The following is a 23,318-nucleotide window of genomic DNA, read 5'->3' as shown; positions in this document are numbered from 1 at the left end:
ATGCGGGTATAGGCAGAGGATCTCCCATGGATCCACACATTGCTGATATTGTCAAAAGAGATTGGGTTTGTTTATGCTCCGAGAGAGTGCAACCGGGTGGCGGACGCCATGATGCAACAAGCTTGAAACCATCCATTTGATGTTCACATTTTTCATGATCCACCTCCACAAATGAACCTGATTTTCTATGAAGATGCTCAAGACAGTTCAGAGTGATGGTTAGACTGCTTCCTAATTTTTAGTTTTCAGCTTATTTTTTTTCCAATAAAAAAATTGAACGGGTGATCAGAATTCTCCCGCACTCCGTAACATTTTTTTGTAAAAAAAAAAATTTAACCGTTGATACAAATCAAACTAGACAGTGGCAAAAATACTTATTTGTAGGTGTGTGAGGGGGCTTATATCTAATACAAAATAATTTAAAAATCTATTTCTATACTATTTAAAGATTTTACCAATATTGTTTTAAGGACTCACTTCTTCATTCGGCCAATTCAAAGTAGTCATAGTTATCCAAGGTTAGGGTTTCACTCTAAAAGTGGTAGATCTTGGGACCACACTTGGTATTTGGACATTTCTTTGTTTTGTCGTGAAAACCTCCATTAGGACTCGATCATGCTGCCATTAATATATAATATTGAAATGGATTGAATATGTAGTTTTCCAGCAAGTGAGGATCATGACTCCAAGTCAAGGTTTTGGCTGTTACGTTAATTTATACATCATTGGCAGCAGATGCAGACAATTAATTAGATAATTAAAGGATGGGGCTCTTTTTCTTTCTAGGGTCTCTCGTCTGGATTTTTTTTGTTTAGTTAACCGTTTGAAAAGATAAAGTCCGTAAGAAAAACGAAAGTTAAAGATGGTGTTTGATTCTTCTTTCTTGGAAATTCAGTAAAAATAAATAAATAAAAGGTGCAATTGGATTTCAGACAGGCAACAAATTAGTTGTCAAAACCTAGACAAACAGCCCCTTTGAACCAAACACCAACTTCATTTGTAATTAGATTAATTTCTTAATTAATTTTCAACTTTTCTTGTCTTTTTCATGATTGAAATTGGATAATGAAGAAAATTAATTATAAAGGGAAACGGAGCAGCAATAAAACGAAGAACATCATATCAGACAACAGCACAACGAAGAAACGGCGCAAATGCACGACAAACAAAAAAAACTTAAGGACACGTGGCAACATAAAAACAAAGAGCATCGTATATTCGTATCAGACAGCAGCAATGAGACAAGCCAAAAGATAAACACAAAACACCCAACATCAATGAAAAGGAAAAACAATTATTAGATCACGAGCCTTGGAATGTTTAAAAGATAAGTTACTCCAAAGATGATTTGATGGCAAAAACCTGATCTTTCTCCCACGCACAAAACCAAAGCTTGGAAAGCACCTGTTAACTCTTTCTGCTTTAAAAGTTGATTTTGAAAAGGCTTTTGACTCCTTTAACTGGAGTTTTATTTTTCAAGTGTTGAGAGTGTTGAATTTCCCTGTTGTTTTCAGGGGATGGATTCATGCTTACATAACTCATTTCAAATTCTTTATTGAATTAAATAGAGGACTTATGAGTTTCTTTTCAGAGGAAAAAAGAGTCAGGCAGTGAAATCCCTTGTAGCCATATATATTCATTTTAATCATGAATGTCTTGTTTAGGCTGTTGAATCTAACAGGTTAATATAGTGTGTTGGATTTTCTCCCAAAGCGTAAAATATTGGGCTTACACATATCTATTTTGCGATGATTTCGTAGTGTTTGCTAAGAGAAATGTTGAGGCTGTGTTGGTTGCTAAGAGAAATGTTGAGGCTGTGTTGAGACATTGTGCAGGGATTGTGCCTTCTGAGATACAAAATATGATCGAGCATATTGGGTTTCGTATTGGCATTCTTCCAATGAGATAGTTGGAGGTCTCTCTGGTTTCTAAGAGTTTCTTATTTAGAATGAGGGCTTGGGTGGTAATATTGTAAGGAATATTCAGAGCTGGTCAAGTGTTTATCCTTTGTGGGAAGATTACAGCTTATTCTAGCTGTTATTTTCAGCATTCAAAATTTTTGAAGTAGAATTTTTATGTTATCTTCAAAAGTGTTCAAGCAGATTGAAAGATTGTGTAATTCTTTTCTTTGGAAGGGTTCAGATGGTTCAGCTAAGGGTGCTTCGAGTTAGTTGCAAGAGAATGTGTCTAACCAAATGTCAAGGTGTTCTTGAGAAAAAATATTTTAGTATGGACTAAAGCTTGTATGATGAGATGGTTGTGGCTTCTTCTCGCCCAAACTGATTCACTTTGAGTGGCGTGGATTGAGAAATTAATATATTTTGCAGAGTTGTTCTTTTTGATAAATACCTCTGAAAAATAATTATAGCTGGCCTGGAAGAACATTCTTAAATTAAGGGATGATTATGCTCTTGTTAGTAATTCAGATAAGAGTAGGGACCAAGCTAGGAAGGTTTGGGAAGTACTTAGGCATAAACAAGATAAAGTATCTTGGTTCAAAGTATTTAGGGGGGTTTATCAATTCCTCGCCACTCGTTTGTATCTTGATTTGTGCTCCTTGATCGTTTGTTAATAAAGGCTCGTATGCTATATTGGGGTGGTCAAATCGATCCAACTTGTATTCTTTGTGATTCTAAAGTTGAAAAAAGTGATCACCCTTTTGTTGCTTGCGATTTCTCTCGACAGATTTGGATGGAAGTTCGTCATGGTAATAAACTTTTAAATTGTTGGATGAATATGATGAATTGGGTGCAGGATCATGGTAAGGGAAAGTCTTTGAAGGCTACTATCATTCAAATAGTCTGGTGTTGACAAAGAGCCTCACCGGCATCAGCCTCCCTCATCGTCTTTGACAAGGAGCTTCGGAACCATGCTGATATTGCATTTCAAGTTCTCTAGAGACTTGTTCTGGGAACTCCGGAGCCATATTCGTCGTCGTCACCCATCGCGAACTGGACTTGATAGGGAAAAACGGAAGCAATTATGTTGTTCCCATTTTGCAGCTCAGTTGATAAGTGATCGTATCGTTCTGCCAAGGCACAATAAGCTATGTATGTTTCTCGCACGAAACAGATCAATTCTGACCTCTTTTTGAAGTACAATCTCCATCTTCTTCAACGAGTTCAAGCACAGATGTTACCTTTTTCCTCCATATCTACAAATTTCATTGTATTTTCTCATATATTTTCTCACCATATATAAATTCAACTCGAGTATGTGTCATAGTTAAAACTCTATTTGATTACATAAAAAGTTTCATAAATAATCAAAATTCAACGAATTAAAAAAAAACTCATCATCAAAATTATCAAAATCATACCCAATTTTCAACTCTTTCTTTCCCTGCATACTTTTAAAAAAAACTATAAAATTATTATGAGCGTTAGGTGTTCATTCGGTTAACCGATCGAACCAAACTACCCAAAATTCATTAATCGAAATTGTTTTCCTTTAACCGTTAATTGAACCGATTTTTTTTGGAAATTTTAATTGAATCGAACAAAATTCGATTAATTCAATCGGTTAATTGAATTAATCGAAATTTATAAATAATATATAAATAATATATTTAATATTTTTTATTAATTTGGTCAATTAATTCAGATAAAATCGAAGTTTAAACACCCCTAAAAATAAATAATATATAAATAATATTTAATATTCGATTAATTAATCGATTTCAAATCAAATTAACCGATAACCAAAGTTTGAAAAGATCATTAACCGTTGACCAAACCAGATTAAAATTAACCGACTGACTAACAAAAAAAATTAATTCGATTGGTTAATTCGATTTTAACTAAACTATAAACACCTCCAAGTGTAAACTTATAAAATACTTTGAAGATTATGTTCTTGCCATTTTGACTGCTTTGCTCTGTTTTGAAAACGGACCGGATCGGCCGGTTCAACCGGTTCAATCGAGAACCGTTGCTTAGTCCGGTTCCATCTAAACCGGTTGAACCGCTATTAGTGAATCGGTCATAATCGCTGAACCGTTCGAACCGGACCGACATAAAACCGGAAAAAACCGAGAAAACCGGGATTTTTGTTTTTTTTTTAAAAAAATTAAACCAAACAACGTCGTTTGTTAAACGAGCCAAGTTGAACTCGAGTATTGCTAAGCTCGATTCGAACTTGAAAACTTTAAAAGTAAGCTCAACTCAACTCAAACTCACAAGTTAAAAATTATCAAGTTCAACTCAAACTCGAAATATAATATTGAAACTTGAACTCAAAAAGGCTTGAACTCAAAAAAAAATTAGAAGCTCGATTGAAGCCTAAAATTCGAACTTGATTGAAGTGAAAGAATAGTTATATAATTATAGTTATATAATTTTGTTATGCTTTTTTTAACCCCAAATTTATTTTTTAATTATAGTTATATAATTATATTTATTATTTAATATGTTTTACCTTAAATATTATATTGTAGTTAATTTGAATCATTTTGTTTCACTTGATTTTATGGTTTTTAACTTATATATGTTATGACTTGCTTTGAATATGACTTGTGATATAAAAAATTATTTTTTATTAAATTTTTTGATATTTTTATTTAATTTTTTAAATAATTATGACGTCGTCCGGTTCTTCCGATCGATCGGACCGGTTTGACCGGTTGAACCAGTGAACCGGTAACATGACCGGTTCGCTAACCGATCCGGTTCTGAAAACCATGCTGCTTTGTTCTGATATGGCTAGCCGATAAGTGGGTAACGTTGGTGAGGATGAGATTGTTGAGGATATGAGTAGTATAATTTGAGGTTTAGGGTCTGGGTATGATTTTAGACTTAAATAGTTATTTTATTTTAATTTTATGTGGTAAAAGATAATAATATATGTAATGTCATAGTAACATTATTATTAAAATAATTCATATTTTTCGAGAGTGATTAAACATGAAAAGACAAATGAGTTGAGAGATAAATAATGTAATTTATTTGTAAGAAATTTAAATAACCAATATAGAAAGATGTAAAATTTAAGCATACTTTTTTGAAACAAACTTTATTATATTTGTACAAATTAATTTACTTCAGTGGTTAAAAGAATCTGTGTTATTTCTAGAGGTTACGAGTTTCGAGCACTAACGACTGTAAAAGTGATTGAACATTTCTTGTCAAATAGTTGAGAGTATTTAGAGCAGATATTATCTTGTAATCAACTTTTACTTAATTAAAAAAAACTTTATTATATCTATTATTATATGTTTAGACCATGATCCATAGGTAGAACAAAAGGTTGTGTAGACGCTGTATTCCGAAAATATTAGAGAAAATGAGGATTGGGTTTAATTTGGTGGAATTATTATCTATATAATACAAAAAGAATAAATAGATATATGAGTTATACAAAAAAAACTATATATGAATGAATAAATATTTTCGAATAAGTTTAAAATCATTGAGTTAATGAGCCTAAACTGGGATCAAAGTGTACAAAAACAGCTTTAGAAAAATCATTTCTTATCCTGTCTGCTCCTATCATACATCAACATTTTGGAGAATCTAATTTTGGATTTGTCGGTTCAATAATTTAGTTGACCGACAACTAATCTAGGCCACCAAATCAGACGCCACCGGAAACAACGGCCTTACATTTCATCGTTCCCACTGCTTCACATTGAATTCCTTGATATCCTCAGTAACTTCCAGTTAATTTCGATTTTTGTCCTGATTGATTATGATAGAACTAAATTACAATATATGAAAATTAATCATAATTTAATCGTATTGAATTATTAAACACAAAATATTAGATAAAAAATTTATTTAAATTAATTGATGTATTGAAATCTTTAAATCTTTATTTAATTGTGATCTTCAAGAATATAAAATTTTTCTTATGGTAAAAATTAACTTATTTTAGATCGAATATTAAACCAATCTTTTAAGTATTTATAATTTCATCTTTCATTAACTTATAGATACAAGTTATAATATTTACATTTTAATTCAATGATACTTTCATATCTATAATATATACAACATAATTGATCACTTAATATAACATTATACTTCATGATAATATTGTATTCTCTTAACAAAAACTATTGATAGGTGGTCCCATAAAATTTTCGAAAAAGGATAGCTTAGTGTGTAAGTACAACAATAAATTATACATATATATCTACAATTATAAATTTTAATCTAATATAAAACACGTTTTCTTTTTGGTTTCACACTTCAAACGGTGTGAACAGAATAAAAAGTTTGATGGTATGAAACGCGTAATTCGTGGCACTGGTAACGTTTTAAATTGGACCATTCTAGAACGGTGAAACGCTTAATCCTGCCACCTATATATAGATTTTGCTTCTTCCTCAGAGAAGATTATATTTCTCATATATTCAGCAGGTGTTGAACAAAGTTGCAGTCGATCCAACAACTATGGCAGCTATGAAAGTTCATGGAAACCCTTTGTCGACAGCCACTCAGAGGGTTCTTGCTTGCCTTTACGAGAAAGATGTGGAGTTTCAGTTCGTTAATGTAGACATGGGAGCTGGAGAACACAAATCAGAAAACTTCCTTCCCCTCAACGTAAGTACATCGATTGCAGATCTTTCGTTTTCACTAAACCCTGTTTTGATCTAACGTTTCTCATCTTGCTGGTTTGATGCAGCCATTTGGTCAAGTTCCAGCTTTTGAAGAAGGAGACTTGAAGCTCTTCGGTAAGGTCAAGTTCCCTTAAAATAGTTTGTTATTTCTACTATTTTAGCTAATCCGTTTTTGAACATGCAGAATCAAGGGCAATCGCTCAATACATCGCCCATGAATACTCCGATGAAGGGACACAACTGTTGTTGCCAGGCTCCAACAAGACTGTGGCAGTCCTTCAATTGTGGAAGGAAGTTGAAGCTCACCAATTTGATCCTCCATCGACGAAGCTAGTCTATGAACTGCGTTACAAGCCGTTCTTCGGGATGACTACCGACACCGCAGTGGCCGAGGAACATGAAGCTAAACTTGCCAAAGTTTTAGATGTGTACGAGACTCGATTGGGTCAGTCGAAGTACTTGGCTTGTGACCACTTCACCTTGGCGGATTTGCATCACCTGCCTAATGTTCAGTATTTGATGGGGAGCTCGGCCAAGAAGCTGTTTGAGTCTCGCCCGCATGTTAATGCTTGGGTGGCTGATATCACGGAGAGGCCATCTTGGATTAAGGTCCAAGATATGCTGAAACAGAAAGTTTGAAGACTTGGGATGCAATCTAATGCAACTATTAGTATTTGATGAATAAGACTGAGGGTTTGTAATCTTGGTTGCATTTTTGCCTCAGCGTTGTGTGATTTTGTCTTAATTTGCCTTCAGTCTTCGAGTAGAATGTATTAGGTTTGTGTTCATCTGTCATGATGTTGCAATTTGTCTTTTGAATGTATTTGTTAATATAGAGGTGGGAGCTGGGGAACACAAATCACAAAACGTCCTTTCCCTCAACGTTAAGTATCCAGTATTCCATCACTGATCTCTCCTTTCCTCTAAACCCATTCATTATCTAACAGGTCAACAAATTTTATAAATCAAATTAAATAAAATTCGTAATAATTTGTAATTAATTTTAATTTTTTTCAATAAAAATTATATATATATATAATTTCTAAAAAGATTATTAAAAAAATTATAAGTCAAATTTATTAACATTCAGTCAATTCGGCCAACAATGTTCAACTCCCAATCAATGAATCGTCCATACAGTTAATCTTGACTTAGTCAATAGTTTTCATTGTTAATAATATTTTCTAATATTTAATATTTTTAAAATATTTTGTGGATTTTTTTAATATTAATAGTCAATACTACAAGAGACTTCCTAAGTAAATGAGTATATCATTCGTTACATTATAAGAATATTATATATTATCCTGATTGTTTAACGCCATTAAAATAAACCAGGATAAATCAATTAACACTAACATAAAAATTGAAGTACTAAATTTAAACAAACAAAAAATTACAAAAAAGAAAAATTATAATTTCGGGTTAAATTGTCCATTAAACATATTTAAAAAAATGAAGTTGGACAAATACCCGTCCTAGCTCTTATATTGTTCATTAGTGACAGCTAAGGGAATGAATGAACGTGGACACTCCTTTGTGGAGAGAATTCAGAGTCTCGAGTAACTGGAAGTTGCATCGGCATAGAACAATGCGAGACAATACATAATTGAAAGAGCCAATAAGAATGGGGTAAGTCTTGGATCTTGAGGCACATGGATTTTGCTTTCTTCCAAGTCTTCATATTAACCCACCTCAAACCTATCTTTTGATGCTCATCTTCATTCCATTATCTTTCTTATAAAATCAATCCAATACCTTCCCCATTGGTCAACCATTTTCCCTCCTCGGTGCCATTTTAGAAACAAGTTGTCTTAAAACAACTTAAGCACCCACAAGAAAGGAGAGGAGAAGAAAGAAATGGCTAATGCCTCTGGTTTTCCTTCGGCCATTTCTGTAGTCCTCACAACACTGGTTGTCACCTCTTTGACCGTCAACTCAAGCGGTGAGCATTACTTGAGTTTGGTTCCATCCGAGGCCGGCTGCCAGGTCTCAGTGGCTGAGTGCGTGACGAATGATGAGTTCGACATGGGCTCCGATATTAGCAGGCGAGTATTGCAAACCACAAAGTACATAAGCTATGGGGCTCTGCACAGGGACAGCATGCCATGCTCTCGAAGGGGGGCGTCCTACTATAACTGTCAGCCAGGAGCGGAAGCTAACCCATACAACCGAGGATGCAGCACCATTACTCATTGTCGTGGTTAAGGTTATTCTTCTGCCTCCTTTTCTTTCTGTCATTTGTTTCTCATTTGTGAGATAGAAACATTGCAATAAACTGGGATTTATGGATGGAACGTCAAGCTCCCCTCACATGAGATGGAGACATCACATATGCTGTTGAAGAAATACCCATATATGCTATTATGTAACCATTTGCCTCTCTTTGAACTCTAAATTTGATGCTTTGGAATTTTACCTTTCAATTCTCAATTTCTCCAGTTATAAAAACAGATACTAAACCAAATGACTTGACCAAACTCTGGTCTCAAACTCAAATGATCCCAAACTCGAGACTAGCCCGAATCGATGTTAGAGAGATTTAATCCAATTGATTCGTATTTGCACTTGTAAGTGTTTAAAGATGAAATGTGAGTAGGCCTAGGACAGATCATCTTCAGAAAGCCAACTTTAGTCATTATCTCTTTAACTTCATGTAGCATTTCAAAGATCTGGGATTGCTCACGCATTAAGTTTAATGAGCAAACATAAATTGCACCTGGTAGTGCACAGAAACCACTTCATATTCATTATTTCCCTCTACAAATTGCCAAACAACACAGTGCACAGAAGAAAAGAAAAACTGGAAAAGAGGGACACATAGTAATGTCCCTACTCTCGCTTGCCAAAGTAGTCTCCATCGAAACAAGATATCACCTAATTACAATCACACAATCAACTGCTAAACACAATCTTTGGCCAAGTTTTATGCTGAGCCATTCTATTGCTTTGCGGAGTCTGACTTTTGCTTTGATGGTGTAAAGGGGAAGGCGAGCCATCCACGCCTATCTCTGCTTTTAGGATACGGTCTCCCATTTCATCAAGTGCTTTGAAGTTAAGTAAAAAATAGATGTCACTCAATTCAGACTAAAACAAAAGTAACTAATTAACGATTTCCATTTCAATTAATACTACAATACTGCAAAAGAGAATACAGTTTCAAACTTCTTCATATCTGGCCTGCAAAACAGACATCAGATAATGGTTCAAAACAGTCTCAGCTTAGCCCCATAGCCCTAGATTTCCCAATAAATGGACAAATATGATAGTAAAAGTATATATTACTTTACCTAATTTGACCTACTCGTATAACGATACAATGGAAAAGCTAAATAAAGAAGAAGAAAAAAACAACTTTTTCAATGAAAAATATCTTTTACATAATGAAGCAACTCAACCACACTTCATATTACTAGACAATTTCTATCTTATGAAAAGAACATGTTCCAATGAAATTTTAAAATATATGAAAAGGATATTCTTTGCAATAATGGAATCAGACATTGTTTGAAACCTGGTTTGCTGTGAAAAAGAAAAACGCATTTGTCAATAACTGATATATTTCAAACAACAAAGGGTCTGATACTCTATAGCTCACCATTTGTTGAAGAAGATCTTGCACCTACAAAAAATCAGTCAAAGAAATCATTAAATAGATACTTATAAGAAAAAGAAATGCACCTCGACAACAACAGCAAATAATTGCTAAATGTTAACTCATTGACTAGGATTGATCAATGACTTTGCAAACTAAAAGTCGAGACTACATCGATATTAGCAATGGTTATGGCCTCACGATACTAGCAAAACAGCATACATGAAAAACAATTATCATTACATCTTATAAAACGGGGTTGAGGAACTCACAAAAATAGACATATCAGCAGTGTTTGGCTTCAACTCATTCGAATTTCGCCCGTCCTGCGAAAAAGTGCACTGGTCAGCCCATAGCACAAAGCATTAGAGCATATGGCATGCTACACAAAGCCAACCCCTAATTCAAATTTTAATAAAATCATCAAACACCTCCAAACTACAATCTTCTAAAGAACTTAAAAAAAGTCATTTTCCTTTTCTGAAATTCAACAGGAATTATGAAAAAATCACTATTGAATTTTGAATAAAAAGTTTGGGGTCTCAAAACAAGTGAAGACTTCATAAAGTCATAAGAACTGCACCAACATTCATAAATAGGTCCAGAAAACAAAACCTTAACCCCAACAGTGCAAGCAAAACCAATTCTAATACAAAAATTTCCACACACAAAATGTTTCAGAAATGAAGCAGAAGAGCATAATTGTAAAAAAAAAACACATTAAAGATTCACGAGATTAATAGAGATAGAAGATCATAAACAAGTCGAAGATAACTCTCTTCTGCATCAATTACATTGTGAAATCGTGACACGACTTTAGATCTGACCGTTTCTGGGAAATTGAACGAAATGGATCAAATGATAGGTGGGAAGATAACCAGTTGTAAAGTCTACGATATAAGAAAAGCAAAGAAAGAACGTAAAGTTTACCATTGTTTGTTCCCGCTGTGCTCCACAATTCGAAAACTTGGAAGCGTTGGGGTTTGAGGGAAATCATTAATGATCGCCGCTTATTTTAAAGGCGGAGGGTCTATCTCTTTTTCATTCGGGCCTACACCATTCATTGTTCCTCTCTCCCCTTATTTTTTTTACAATAAGATTGATTGAATTATTCTTTTAGGAACAATCAAAGATGGAGAAGGGGATGGGTATACTAATGTTATGAAAAATGAATTGGCGATGGAATCAGTTGACCAATTTAATAAGTCAATAGTAATGAAATAGAATATAAAAGATAATAATATTTTTTTATTTTAACTAATTCTTAATATTTCTATTAATTTTCGATTCAAAATTATGTTAATAGAATTTAAAGTCACATAAATTATTTATCATTAGATTAGTAGATTATTGATAATTAATTGAACCATTGTGAGTGTGATATTTATTTTTTATTACTCAACATAAAGTTAAAGATACAATTATCTTTAAAATATATTATAGTTTTTAAAAGAAAATAGATAAATGACATTAGGATGATTATATTGAAAAATGTTTTCCAATAAAGTACGTAGTGGACTCTCACCTGATTGGTGCAAGAAGAGGGAAGAATAGGTAAAAGGAGTTAACGTGTAAGTAGATTGTTTGGAGTAGTCCTACTCCTAGCATAAGTAATTATTAGTAGGGAGTAGAATAGAAGAGGAAAGACGTAAGAGTGCAAAGAGCCAACTGCATTCAAAACTTCAAATTTGTACACCTTAACGCCTTTACCAAGCTAATTATCAACCTTTCTTATTCTTGAGACGTTGCAACTATAAGATCCAAATCGCCCAATTAAACGTGGATAACTATTCTATCCACTATAATACAAGGATTGTTTACGTCGTTGGAGTGGAGAGAGACTCCTTGGATTGGTGAAATAGGGTAGACAAGTGCTAATACTTGTACAGCAAACGTCAGTTATAAAGCAAGAGTATAAGAGAGTGTAGTGGTATTTATATCTAGTCTTTGGATTGCTTGCTACATAATCATGCATGGTGATTGACTTATCAATGTATCCTCACTTGACAAGTTTGTCACATTGTTTTATAGCTTGCGGTATATAGGAGTCCTTCGTATATCCTTTTAATCAAATGAAAAAATTTATTAAAATAAAATATGGATCGTTGATGTCGTTTGACCAACTTATATAAATGTTCATGTAAATATGTGTCGATAATAAAAATTATATGTTGTTTTTTAATAAAATTTGTATAATATTTTTTATAAAAAAAATTGATCCTAATTGACGTCTGCGTGAGAGCTACCACCTAAAAAAATTGTCATGATGGTAAATACGTGTCTTACAAAATACACTTTTTGAAAGACACGTCTTAAGAAAAAGGTCTTTTGTAAGACCCTAAACCAAGTCATCATACTAAACCTCATTTGATGTCACTAGAGCAGCTACCATGAATAAAATGTTTTTCATTGAATATTTTTAGATTGACGGAACTGCAAAAAATGAGCTACGTGAGTTATATAATTTAATTTCAGAATGTTTAATTTTATTTTTGGAAGTACTATACACTTGTTTCGGCCTTTAGTGAAACTATTATTGACATAGCATAAACAATTCTCATAATTTCTCATATTTTTAAATACTTTTTTTTAATATTGTTATCATGTTTTTTTTATAATTTTTACAACTTTATAATTTTATGATTATTTTTTATATTTTAGGGTAAAATAAACAAATTGTCATTGACTATAAGATGTTGTTTTGTTAAGTCCATCGACTATTAAAAGTTATAAAATGACTAACAAATTATAGGACGTTGTTTTCTTGAATCTCGTGACTATTAAAAGTTACAAAATGATCACCCGACTGTTTATATGTTCTAAACTCATCCCTTTTTCGTTAAAAATTTGACAAATGTATGAGCTAGAATTGACTTGTTGATTAGGATATGATAAAATTATATTTTAATGATGTCTACTAGCATCGTCGTTACTTTCGACTCAACATAATGTTTCAAGCAGTCGATCCAAAATATAAAGCTCAAATGGTTCTGAGATTAGATTTTATCATATCTCAATCAACATGTTAACGTTAAGTTCAGACGATCGTCAATTTTTTAATAGAAAAAGACAAGTTTAGAACATATGAATAGTCGATTGATCATTTTATAACTTTTAATATTCAGGGAACTCGACAAAGTAGCACCATATAATCACGAGATCATTTTATAATTTTTAATAGTCGATGAACTCAACAAAATAACGTTCTATAATCGAGAGAACATTTATATATTTTACCCTAGTTTTTATGATATCAATTCAAAAATAATGAATGAAAAGACCTACTTAATTATGTTTGTTAACTTAGAGGTTCAATTGGGTGCAAACTTTTATTAAAGAGATAATTAATGTTTTATTATTTTGATGGGAATATTTGTTATCCTAATATATTTGGGCCTTGGGGCTGGAGCCCATGTGTGGTGTTTCTGGTTCAATTAACATTCCCATCTTCATCTTTATTTTGACTTTAGATAATTCAGAAGGAAAATGCATTAAAAAAGCAAAAGTCCGTACAAAACTTTGAAAGTGGGATCCAAGTAATCTGCAGCTGGGACACCCAAACATCGGATTAGCATCCAAACCACACCGACAAAGAAAGCAAAAGAATATTTGAAACTCAAACTCAAATTCAGGCTTTTTGATCGGTGGAAGAAGGATATGGTGGGCTCGAAACCCTCTCAGCTTGACCCTCATCATCATCACTTGATGGACGGTCCCGATGAGGATGCTGCTGTTCCCCCATCTTCTGAGGTCTCATGCTCAATTTGCCTCGATTTGGTCTCCGAAACCGGAGGCAGATCCTGGGCTAAGCTTCAGTGTGGCCATCAATTCCATCTAGGTAATTTCATGTTTCTTAATGATGCTTTTTATTTATTTATTTTTTAAAAACCAAGCTTCTTTTTTGGGTAAAAAGTTATTTTAGAAGTTATGTTACTGCCTGTTAACATCTCATCTGTTTTGAATTTCGTTGTAAGGCAAAATAAGGGTAATCTACTTGGATGATTTATGTGAATTTTTTGTTGCTATCAGTGAAACTATTAGCATGGAAATCTAGCTGGATAATCTTAGTCATGTTGATATACGGATTCAATTATCAATTCATTGTCGTTCGAAAGGATCGGCATCGTTTAGGCGTGTATCTTAAGGTTGTGTTATAAGCCAAGAAATGAAGGGCAGGGAGATTTTTAGATGAAGCAAGTTATATGCAAGTACCGTTTCAGCTTGAACTATGCATTTTACATGTTGCTTTGTGTCATGTTGTCTTTTTGTTTGACAGTTACCTTCATTCTGTCATTATTGGCTTGTGTAATTTCCTGCTTATGTCTCATACTTGCAGATTGCATTGGTTCGGCATTTAATATGAAGGGGGCTATGCAATGCCCAAATTGCCGGAAGGTTGAAAAAGGTCAGTGGCTGTATGCAAATGGCTCGAACCGATCACTTCCTGAGCTAACCATGGAGGAGTGGAGTATTGAGGAGTATTATGATCCAGTTTATTCTGAAATGGTATATAGCAAACTCCTATGTTTTTCTATCTGTTGGTATTGATGTTTCTTATCATGTTAAAACACACATTGTTCAATTTATGCGATTAGTTGCTTTCTTAGCTTGATGTGATATTATGTTTGCAAAATCTTGGCATGTGTCTAATGATTGCCTCAAACAGTGGTCGTTTAGTTTTATATAGATTATGACTTGACATATGATATGTCATCTCTATGCTACAGTGTTCACAGAAAGAAAAGTTTAAAAATTATCATGTTCGTTTTTCTTCTTTCTGTTTATTTCAATCGCAGAACTTGTTATATAGGTGTGACATGATTTTCCCCTCTGAATCCTCTTCTTTCAGCTATTAAAAGTGTAGGTAATTCTTTCTCGCAATGTGTTCTTCATATGATATCCTTGTGATCACACTTGGTACATTTTTAGCAGCAGTTTAGAGCTCAATGGTGTCCATTTGGTGAATTCACAAGAGTTGGCTCATCATCTGAGTAAGCAATGTCTCTCTTTCTGTGGTGTTGATTTCATTTTGACTTTTTTTTGGGTACTTCGATTATGAAACTATTAAAACTATATTCTCTTGAATTTTTAGTTGTTTAGTGCTGAAAGATCATCTTAACAAAATTGCTCACAACAATTTAGTTGCATGGTTGGTTTACTTTTCTCTGATATTGGCATCTTCTTTAAACTTTATCTAGTTTATCCTTTTCATGGGCTTTATTTCTGTAGTATTCAAGCTTTGCTACAGCCAAGATAATAACAGGCTCCTCTCACTTAGAGTATGTTTCTTCTTGAGGTTTTTCTCTCTAACCGCTTTGAGGAATTAAACTAACCAGGTCAAAGTGATTCCAATCTTCTATTGAACTGTTTAAGTTGCAGAAAATAGCTTTTTGCTTTATTGCAACCCATTCTATGGAACTTGTTGCATTTAAAACCCCGACTACTTTCTTTGAGAATACATTTTCCTGGGAAAGATAAAGTCATTTAAAGGAATATTTGTGTTATCGCATGCTGAGTACAAGGTTTTAAAATCATAATGGAATGATTATAGGTAGTGCTGCATGTTGCACTCTGTTTTTAGTTTTTACGTCTCGTTTGAACTTCAGTATTGGTTCATCTACTGCAGTTGTTTTCTTATGGTGTCAATCTCTCATTTCTCTTGTTCACCATGACAGAATTATAAAGACAAGAGGGAAAAACAGTTTTATAAGAACCTTGTTGGTTGTTTACTGAAAATGTTTGGGAGTTCCTTTGTTAAACACTTCGCTGCCCTCTGACATGGTACTTTTTCACTATCTTTCAGGGAAGTCGAATCTCCATCAACTACATGTAAGTTTTTCTATGATTACTGTTACTCTCTTCATCCCTACTCTCTGGTGACTCAATGAACCGACAACTATGTGACTCAAAAATGAAATCCTTCTACACGTTCATGAAATATATGGACACCACGCTATATTTGCTGAACAGGTTGCTGCTTCATCTGTGGCTCATTCATATGTTTCGTGTATTGGACCACTTCCATCCACTACTTTAAGAAATAGTGATAGTGTTGGTGATCCCAACTTCAATCGCCATTGGAGCATCCTCTCTGGACACAATGAGATTTCATCCCCCATGCTTTGCCCACCATTTGTATTCAATATTATAATTGGGGCCGTCATTCTCCAATTTTCTCTATATCCAATAGCCATTTGAGCAATACTGATCCAGCTTCTCTTCCAGCTGCAGCTCCGAGATCTTCTAGTGGTGAACTTGATACTGCGACTAGACTCAGCTCGTTTCGACATCGTTCACCATTTGAGCATGGGTAAGGTGCCATGCTAGCTGAGATACGTTTGGTTATACACCTGATGTTATTGTCAGTGATTATTGAAATATGACAAATCAAATGTCATTGACAAAATACCCAACATGATTGGAAAAAAAAAATAGTTGACCCTATTTCCATATGTAATAGGGTGAGGGGAGGTAAGGTAGTAGGTTGTCCCAACGCCAAGTTGAGAGTAATTTCCGTGAAATATCTCCGGCAATCAAAATTATGAATTACCCACCGTGAGACTCGATCTCACGACCACAAGGTTAAGAGCCTTGCGCTCTACCAACTGAGCTGGACGGGCAATTCACCCAACATGATTGGAAAAATTTACCTTATTTTTTCGTTATCATGAATGCTGTTGACCATTGGAACTCTTAATGGTTGTTTGATCTTCATAGGTCCAGTTCTAGAGGCGGGAGTTCGATTGTCTCTTCAGTTTTTCATCGTCATCCAGGCAGTGGTGCTCATACTCATGAAAGAATCTGGCCATCTCTTGCCTATTATAGACAACAACATCGTTTCCATCAACAGCGCTTCAATCGACCTGGTGTGCCTGCTCCCGTAGTTCCCGGTATAAGAGGTATAACCCCAATGACCCCAGCAGTCCCACAACCTGATCAAATCGAGGGCTACTATGTCTATCCCAGATCGAGTTCATCAGGACAGAACCTACCGGAAGCAGAAAGCTCATATCCAAATAATTACCATGCTTTGGAAAGAGAGCGTTTACCTCATTTCCGAACTGTTACAAGAGTCGGTGGTTGGGGAGGATATTTTCCTACATCTAGCTCTGGTTCTGGCAACCGGTCTGGGACCGACCTTTAGATTGGTTGCAAATGCTTTTCAATTGGTTGTTTCAAACGATTGACGGGCATGAAAAGTAAACCACAAGAATCGATAAGCTTATCCCACTTTTTGTAAACTATGGTAGAATTTGGCCGTGAGGCAGACCTATAAATACTTAATTTGGATGAGGTACAGGAGCCCCGTACAGTTCCGCCACACCATCCATGTGCTTTTATTCATTTTCTGTTTGGGTACTGTTGTAGGATCTACCTCTTCTCTATGTTGTTTACTCAAGTGGATAAGAAAGAAAAGCTTATAGTGCATGTTATGAGGAAAAAAAAAGATGTAAATTACATATTTAGTTACTCAATTATTCTTTTTTTTTTAAATTCATATTAATGCTATGTTTTGATTTAGTTATGGTTGGTGTATCACCATAAAGTTTTACGGTAATGTTATGTTATTTTTGAAAAAAAATAAAAAAAATATAATATCAATAACATTACTTTTTTAAAATAGTAAATGATCAAAATAGAATTAACGGAATTGTTAAAATAGTTGAGCGATTAAATATCTAGTTTATTCTAGAAAATAAGACGATGGTAGCGTGTTCTTAAATATAACATGCATGTCATTATCATAATATCTATACTAATCCTTTAAATTTGTCCCCTAAATTGATCGCATGCATCATTGTTGGTGGAGGTTAATTTAATGTTCGGAGAAAATTTTGTTTGTGCTAATAATATATTATATGTTTTTATATGCCATAATTCGTTTTAGGTATATTAAGTATTTGATATTTGTGTTGTGTTAGTATTATTTAACAATTTTCATTTAATATCTCAATTTATTTGGTATTTTTCAATAATATTCCGGCGTAAATCCACTGCAAGCTTTTGTTTATAACTTTTATCTTATCGCAATTAAAGACATATTTACGTAGTTGTTTAGAGTAACTCGTCAAGAATTCCATCCTTCGTATAGTTCATGAATCGATGTATTATTCATTCTTATTTTTCGTTTTGTTCATCCATTTTTCCTTCCATTCTCTGTTTCATAACTTTTTTTTTTAAAAAAAAAATCTTCTTTATTCATTTAGATTTTCTTTTTTTTAAAAAACAAGATGATTAAGTTACATATTCTCAAGTGTAACATGAAGTTTGTCTTTGAGAAATAAAACATTTTTTCTGTTTGGTTAACGAAAATTAAGAGGATTAATTAAACACTTCATTTTCTCTGTAGATTTTCTTCCATAAAAATCTGGCTATTAAACATAAAGTATACTTCGTAGAAGAAGCAAACAAGTGAGGAAGAATTTCAAATGAACTTGTCAAGTTGTTGTGTACGAGCTAAACCTTAAAAAATGTTAAATGGTGCCGATCGAGATAACCATCAAGGAACCAACTTCATGTTAACTAACCAATACACATATTGATAATAACATCTACTGAAATTCAATTATCAGTACTGATCTCATACCCTTTCTTACTCGACAAAGCAGCCAACTGAAATAAAACAGAGTCAATAACAAGTGAATCGATCAAGGAATTCGAGAAAATCAACAACAGCAGTGTGTGTGCATTTCCACAAAAGAATAATTCAATGAACACGAACACGAACACGGCCAAACCATAAGAAATCAATGTCCACATTAATCTCACCTCATATGTATCAATCGTACAGACAAAACACCATAACACACTCCAAATGAACCAACCAAATTCACACAGCGGTTAAAAACAAAACAAGTCAATCAAGAAAGCTTAAAAAATCGCAACCAGAAAAGAAAAAATCATAGCAAATAATCGAGACAAATCATACCATGATAGCTCAAGAATTCAGATCAGATGATCTTACCTGATGACAAATCAAAAAGTCAGTCACACTCGTTGAATATCGAATCAAGAATGACATTCCAATGACTAAAATGAAACAACATCCATAATATGGAGAAGAATACACCCAAAAGCATCACCAATTTCAAATGGATAGAGCGGGAAGCTCGAGAGACACAGGAACAGACAGGCGAGAGGTCGAAAGTATGAAGTCTCAAGCGATGCTATAACAATTGAGAGCAAATAAACTCCAATAAACCAAATTTGCTCTTTCACGCTTCACCAAAACTAAACCACGTGTTGGTTAAGCAGAGTGGTAAAAGATGACACAGGAAAAACATAAAATGAACTCCAATTCAAGGAGCAACAACAACAACGACGGCGCGTTAATCAACGAACCACATCAGGAATCGGAAAAAAACTGGTAAAGCATGAAATCATTCTCCCAAGTTATTACCATACATCAATTAGCACAAGATTTTAATATATATATATATACATACACACACACATTGGAAATTTTAAAAAGCGTAGACACCAATTGGGTTCTCTCTTTCTCATATCAAAATACGAGTCTTTTACAACAAATTAGAGGGGGAAATCAGGAGGAAAACAACGCAGGAAAGTAAAAAAGCAAAAAAAAAAAAAAAGGCTAACTGGCATGAAATCTTGTCAGATCCTCCTATAATGGAGGATATCTCTCACTAGATGATCACCTTCCCCATGTAACTAACACAGCTAATTATAATTTTCATGTCATTTTAAAGAGAATCCAGAAGCTGCATCCTTCCACTTTACGAAACCATTATTAATCTTCTTCATCATCTTCGTCGCTTTCTTCGATAGCGTCCTCGTTATCCTCCCCTTCGTTATCTTCATCACTATCTCTCATTTCGTCATCATTATCACCATCTTCCTTTTCATTACCCCTCTCACTGTCTGGTTTTTCCTTATTGCCACCATTTCCTGAAAAATAGAGAATGGTTTATTAAAATGCTAGTTGAATGATGGTAGCGTAAAGGGCAGATATCTGGAATTTCTCAGCAACTAATCTAGCATGTACAAGAAAAGCTAGACTTTCTATTTCTTTTATCGATTAAATGACTTTTCTTGGTAACAATGCTAAAAATTGATAGGATAGATGAGCATACCATATTCACTGAACATAACTTCACCAGAACATAATCCACCCTCGATTTTTGTGAGTTGGAGAGTCATTCTAGGTCCAATTTCTTGAAGCTTGACAGCACTTTTTGTGGAAGCACGATTAACTCGACTAAGATCACTAGTCAGAGTAACTGTTGCAGCTTCTTCTTCTGCTTCACTTTCTGATCCATAACCCGCTCTTCATATAACAAATCAATCACGTGAGGTGAACTAAACAAATCACAAAGAGTATACCATCCATGAGAACGGTACTATAAATATGTGTAGCTCATAACAATACTCACTTGGTGATGAAGTCGCTCACATCTTGAAGATTCCTAAGATCAGGTACTTGATGGTTCTGCACGAATTTACGAATTCTACGGGAGACACCAACAGGCTGTAGTCTGATAGAATAATGTCGAAAATCGATAAGCTTTGTGTCTTTATTGTAATTAAGCAACACAATCCTCTGGCAAGAAGAAAGTTTAACCTGAAATATTCATTTTGAGACAATGTTAAAAGGGAAGAACAAAGCAAGTGAAGTAAGTTGGGATACTAAAATTTAACCGTCCAAGCACTCACAGTGTTGATATCAATATCTGGAAAGATGTTCTTAAACATCGTAGTAGTGAGCTTTAAATGTTCATCTCCTGCTGCAAAGCCAGATAGAACAATCTGCCCAATATATATTCAAAATTAATGCCATGAAGGTTGTCAATATCAATACCGACAACAATGAAATTTATAGTAAGAGGAAAATCCATCGATTTTAAAAATCGTGAGGGTTCAAGTCCATCTATCCCCAACCCCAAAAAGTCCTTTTGCTATCTATTTATTTATCCACCCTTTTTGTTGGTGGTTCAAAGTTCCTTCTGTTTTTCATTCAGCCTATTCTTTTCCATTTTACAAGCGTAATCAAAAAAGTCTCTTTCATGCTTCAATTGAGAATGCTTGCTGGCAGGCTTGCATACCGAAGCAGCTAACTTGCTTATTATGCCTTTTCCGTTAGCTACTTAGAATGAACCACACAAGCGATTTCAAACATTGCTATATGACATTTGATGATCCCAGAAAGAGCAACTTTATCACGGACAAGGGAGATATGAGAGACGAACGCTTTAGCTAGAGCAACTCTTTCAGACCCTCTGCCTAGGCGGCAAAGAATTTCCTCCTGTTAGACTTTAGACCACTTACTGAATATTAACAAGGCAGACTAAGTATCCATTGAATGCATGCTCCTATGCTATCCTGAACTTCTTTTGCTTTCGTCTCAAACCAAACCGCCATAAGCTTCCCGGAAGCTAATGCTCGAGACTTTAAGACAAGACCTCGTACCATGATGGTCGAGATACGACTTTCAGGCCTCTCGTTGAGACATAAACTCAACCAATTCCAGCAAAACTTTTAAATAGAAAACTGAGGCTTCCATCTCTCCCTCGTTATGCTTCAACGTAACAAACACATCAACATATGGCTTGTAAAAAGCTTACATATTTCTTATATAAAAAAGGTTCTACAAGAAGCTAAGATTTACAATAACACAAAAAGTTCCATTAGGGAGATGGTAAGAGGCGAATAACTTACCAAAGGGGGATTTTTAAAAAGATCCTGAGGGCATCGAGGGCGCAATTGAGACTGGGCGATATCAACAGCCAATGAATACTCATGTATTTTAAAGGTAAGAGTAGGGCCTTGAGGAGTCTTTGCAACCCTAAGGAAAGGCGAAGTTTCAGTTTTTGATAGAATGAGGAAATGGGTTACACCCATTGGCCCTGCAACATTCAAAAAGTCTTTCAGATTGTTCCTTTTCTTCTCCTGCAACAATTAAATAACAACAAACCAAAAACCTTATTAAAAATAAAACTTATGAAACAAAATAAAACCATTTTCTATATGTATAAAGATAACGAAAAGAGAAAGAAAGAATTACCTTGAGATTGAGAGCAGTATAAGGAAGCATCAATTTTCTCAAGTCCATTTGAAGTTGCTTAATTGGACCAGGAAGCTTCCCTCTCGAAAACACGAAACTCTTTGGGATTTTATTCCCTGTGATATGGTCCACGTTTGATTGCTGTTGCTGGTTCTTTTTCACAATAGGCTTCACGAAAACCTTCGTCTTTCTCTGTTTTTTTTTTTAATTAAGATATCAGAACATGATTAAACCAAACCAAACCAACCCAAAACCAATAACAAAAAAGCAAAGCCCTAAAAAATGAACAAAAACATGGTGAAATTCATAGCTCAGTAGAAAATTTTGGGAGTTCAAAATAGTCTAACAATGCTAAAACCACAAGAGCTCGTTATTACTTACATTACGGAAACGAGCCATGGCAATAATAGAGTCGCCTCGATTTGAAAGAAGCAGGGTTTAATCGGCGGCTGGGTTTTAGGGAAGCTAAATTTTCACTCAGAAAAAAAAAATTGAATTTTACAAGAAAAATTGATTACGACTTTATATTCTGTTGGGCAAATAACTTATTGGTCTTGGGCTGAGTTTATCTGCATTCTAAGATTTCAGCCCATTTACTTTTATTTATTTTAGGCCCAAAATTGATTTTAACCATTAATATATATCTTTATGGTATATTTAAACAAATAAAATATGAACTAGTTTTTATAAAATAAATCAGTATTTCAAATCTTGATATTTTAAATACAGAAAATTAAGTTGGAATATCATCTCGTAATAGATATTTGTAATATTTAATTTGAATTAATCGATTAATAGATAAAATACTAATAGTTAATTCAAAATGATAAAAAAAATAAAAGAATGATTTCAACGTATTTAAATTTTAGACATGACACTTTATAATAAAGTGTACGATATGCAAATAATCCTCACAGGTTGTTTTTCATTAAGCCTCTCGAATCTATCATGAAAAAGTACATGATATATGATTTGAGAGCTAACAAAATTGATATAATAAAAATGAGTAAATTATACAAATGGTCGCTTATGTTTCTATCATATATTGATCATCGTTTTAATCACTTTTATTATCAAATTGTTTTATTTTGATCACTGAGTCGTTAACTCTCATTCGTTTGATGATGTTGTATGCTAATAAA

General features: G+C 34.0%; 4 protein-coding genes and 1 pseudogene across 4 annotated transcripts; 3 read left to right on the top strand and 2 right to left on the bottom strand.

Annotated features, from left to right (window-relative positions):
- Positions 1-6,321: 6,321 nt before the first annotated feature.
- Positions 6,322-7,378, top strand: LOC120153391 (glutathione S-transferase F6-like). Its single transcript, XM_039165349.1, has 3 exons — positions 6,322-6,542; positions 6,625-6,673; positions 6,744-7,378. The coding sequence occupies exons 1-3, from the start codon at positions 6,393-6,395 to the stop codon at positions 7,196-7,198; spliced, it is 654 nt and encodes a 217-aa protein (XP_039021280.1). The 5' UTR covers positions 6,322-6,392; the 3' UTR covers positions 7,199-7,378.
- Positions 7,379-8,340: 962 nt separating this feature from the next.
- On the top strand, positions 8,341-8,895 carry LOC120153460 (protein RALF-like 33). The gene has a single exon (XM_039165410.1). It carries the CDS (start codon positions 8,420-8,422, stop codon positions 8,765-8,767), a length of 348 nt encoding a protein of 115 aa, XP_039021341.1. The 5' UTR covers positions 8,341-8,419; the 3' UTR covers positions 8,768-8,895.
- Positions 8,896-9,164: 269 nt separating this feature from the next.
- LOC120153436 (heat shock factor-binding protein-like) lies at positions 9,165-11,177 on the bottom strand. Its single transcript, XM_039165394.1, has 5 exons — positions 11,085-11,177; positions 10,427-10,480; positions 10,158-10,181; positions 10,039-10,081; positions 9,165-9,603 (listed from the first exon to the last, which is right to left on the bottom strand). Exons 1-5 carry the CDS (start codon positions 11,085-11,087, stop codon positions 9,455-9,457), a joined length of 273 nt encoding a protein of 90 aa, XP_039021325.1. The 5' UTR covers positions 11,088-11,177; the 3' UTR covers positions 9,165-9,454.
- Positions 11,178-13,712: 2,535 nt separating this feature from the next.
- Positions 13,713-17,498, top strand: LOC120153505 (annotated as a pseudogene).
- Positions 17,499-19,630: 2,132 nt separating this feature from the next.
- Positions 19,631-22,659, bottom strand: LOC120153438 (peter Pan-like protein). The gene is made up of 7 exons (XM_039165396.1): positions 22,558-22,659; positions 22,177-22,368; positions 21,831-22,061; positions 20,829-20,921; positions 20,549-20,736; positions 20,249-20,442; positions 19,631-20,063 (listed from the first exon to the last, which is right to left on the bottom strand). The coding sequence occupies exons 1-7, from the start codon at positions 22,573-22,575 to the stop codon at positions 19,906-19,908; spliced, it is 1,074 nt and encodes a 357-aa protein (XP_039021327.1). The 5' UTR covers positions 22,576-22,659; the 3' UTR covers positions 19,631-19,905.
- Positions 22,660-23,318: the final 659 nt, after the last annotated feature.

The sequence above is a fragment of the Hibiscus syriacus genome, unplaced genomic scaffold, assembly GCF_006381635.1.
Source record: "Hibiscus syriacus cultivar Baekdansim isolate YM2019G1 unplaced genomic scaffold, ASM638163v2 tig00111100_pilon, whole genome shotgun sequence".
NCBI classification, from domain to species: domain Eukaryota; kingdom Viridiplantae; phylum Streptophyta; class Magnoliopsida; order Malvales; family Malvaceae; genus Hibiscus; species Hibiscus syriacus.
The sequence above is the reverse complement of the archived record's forward strand: the minus strand, read 5'-3'. Positions and strand labels throughout refer to the sequence as shown.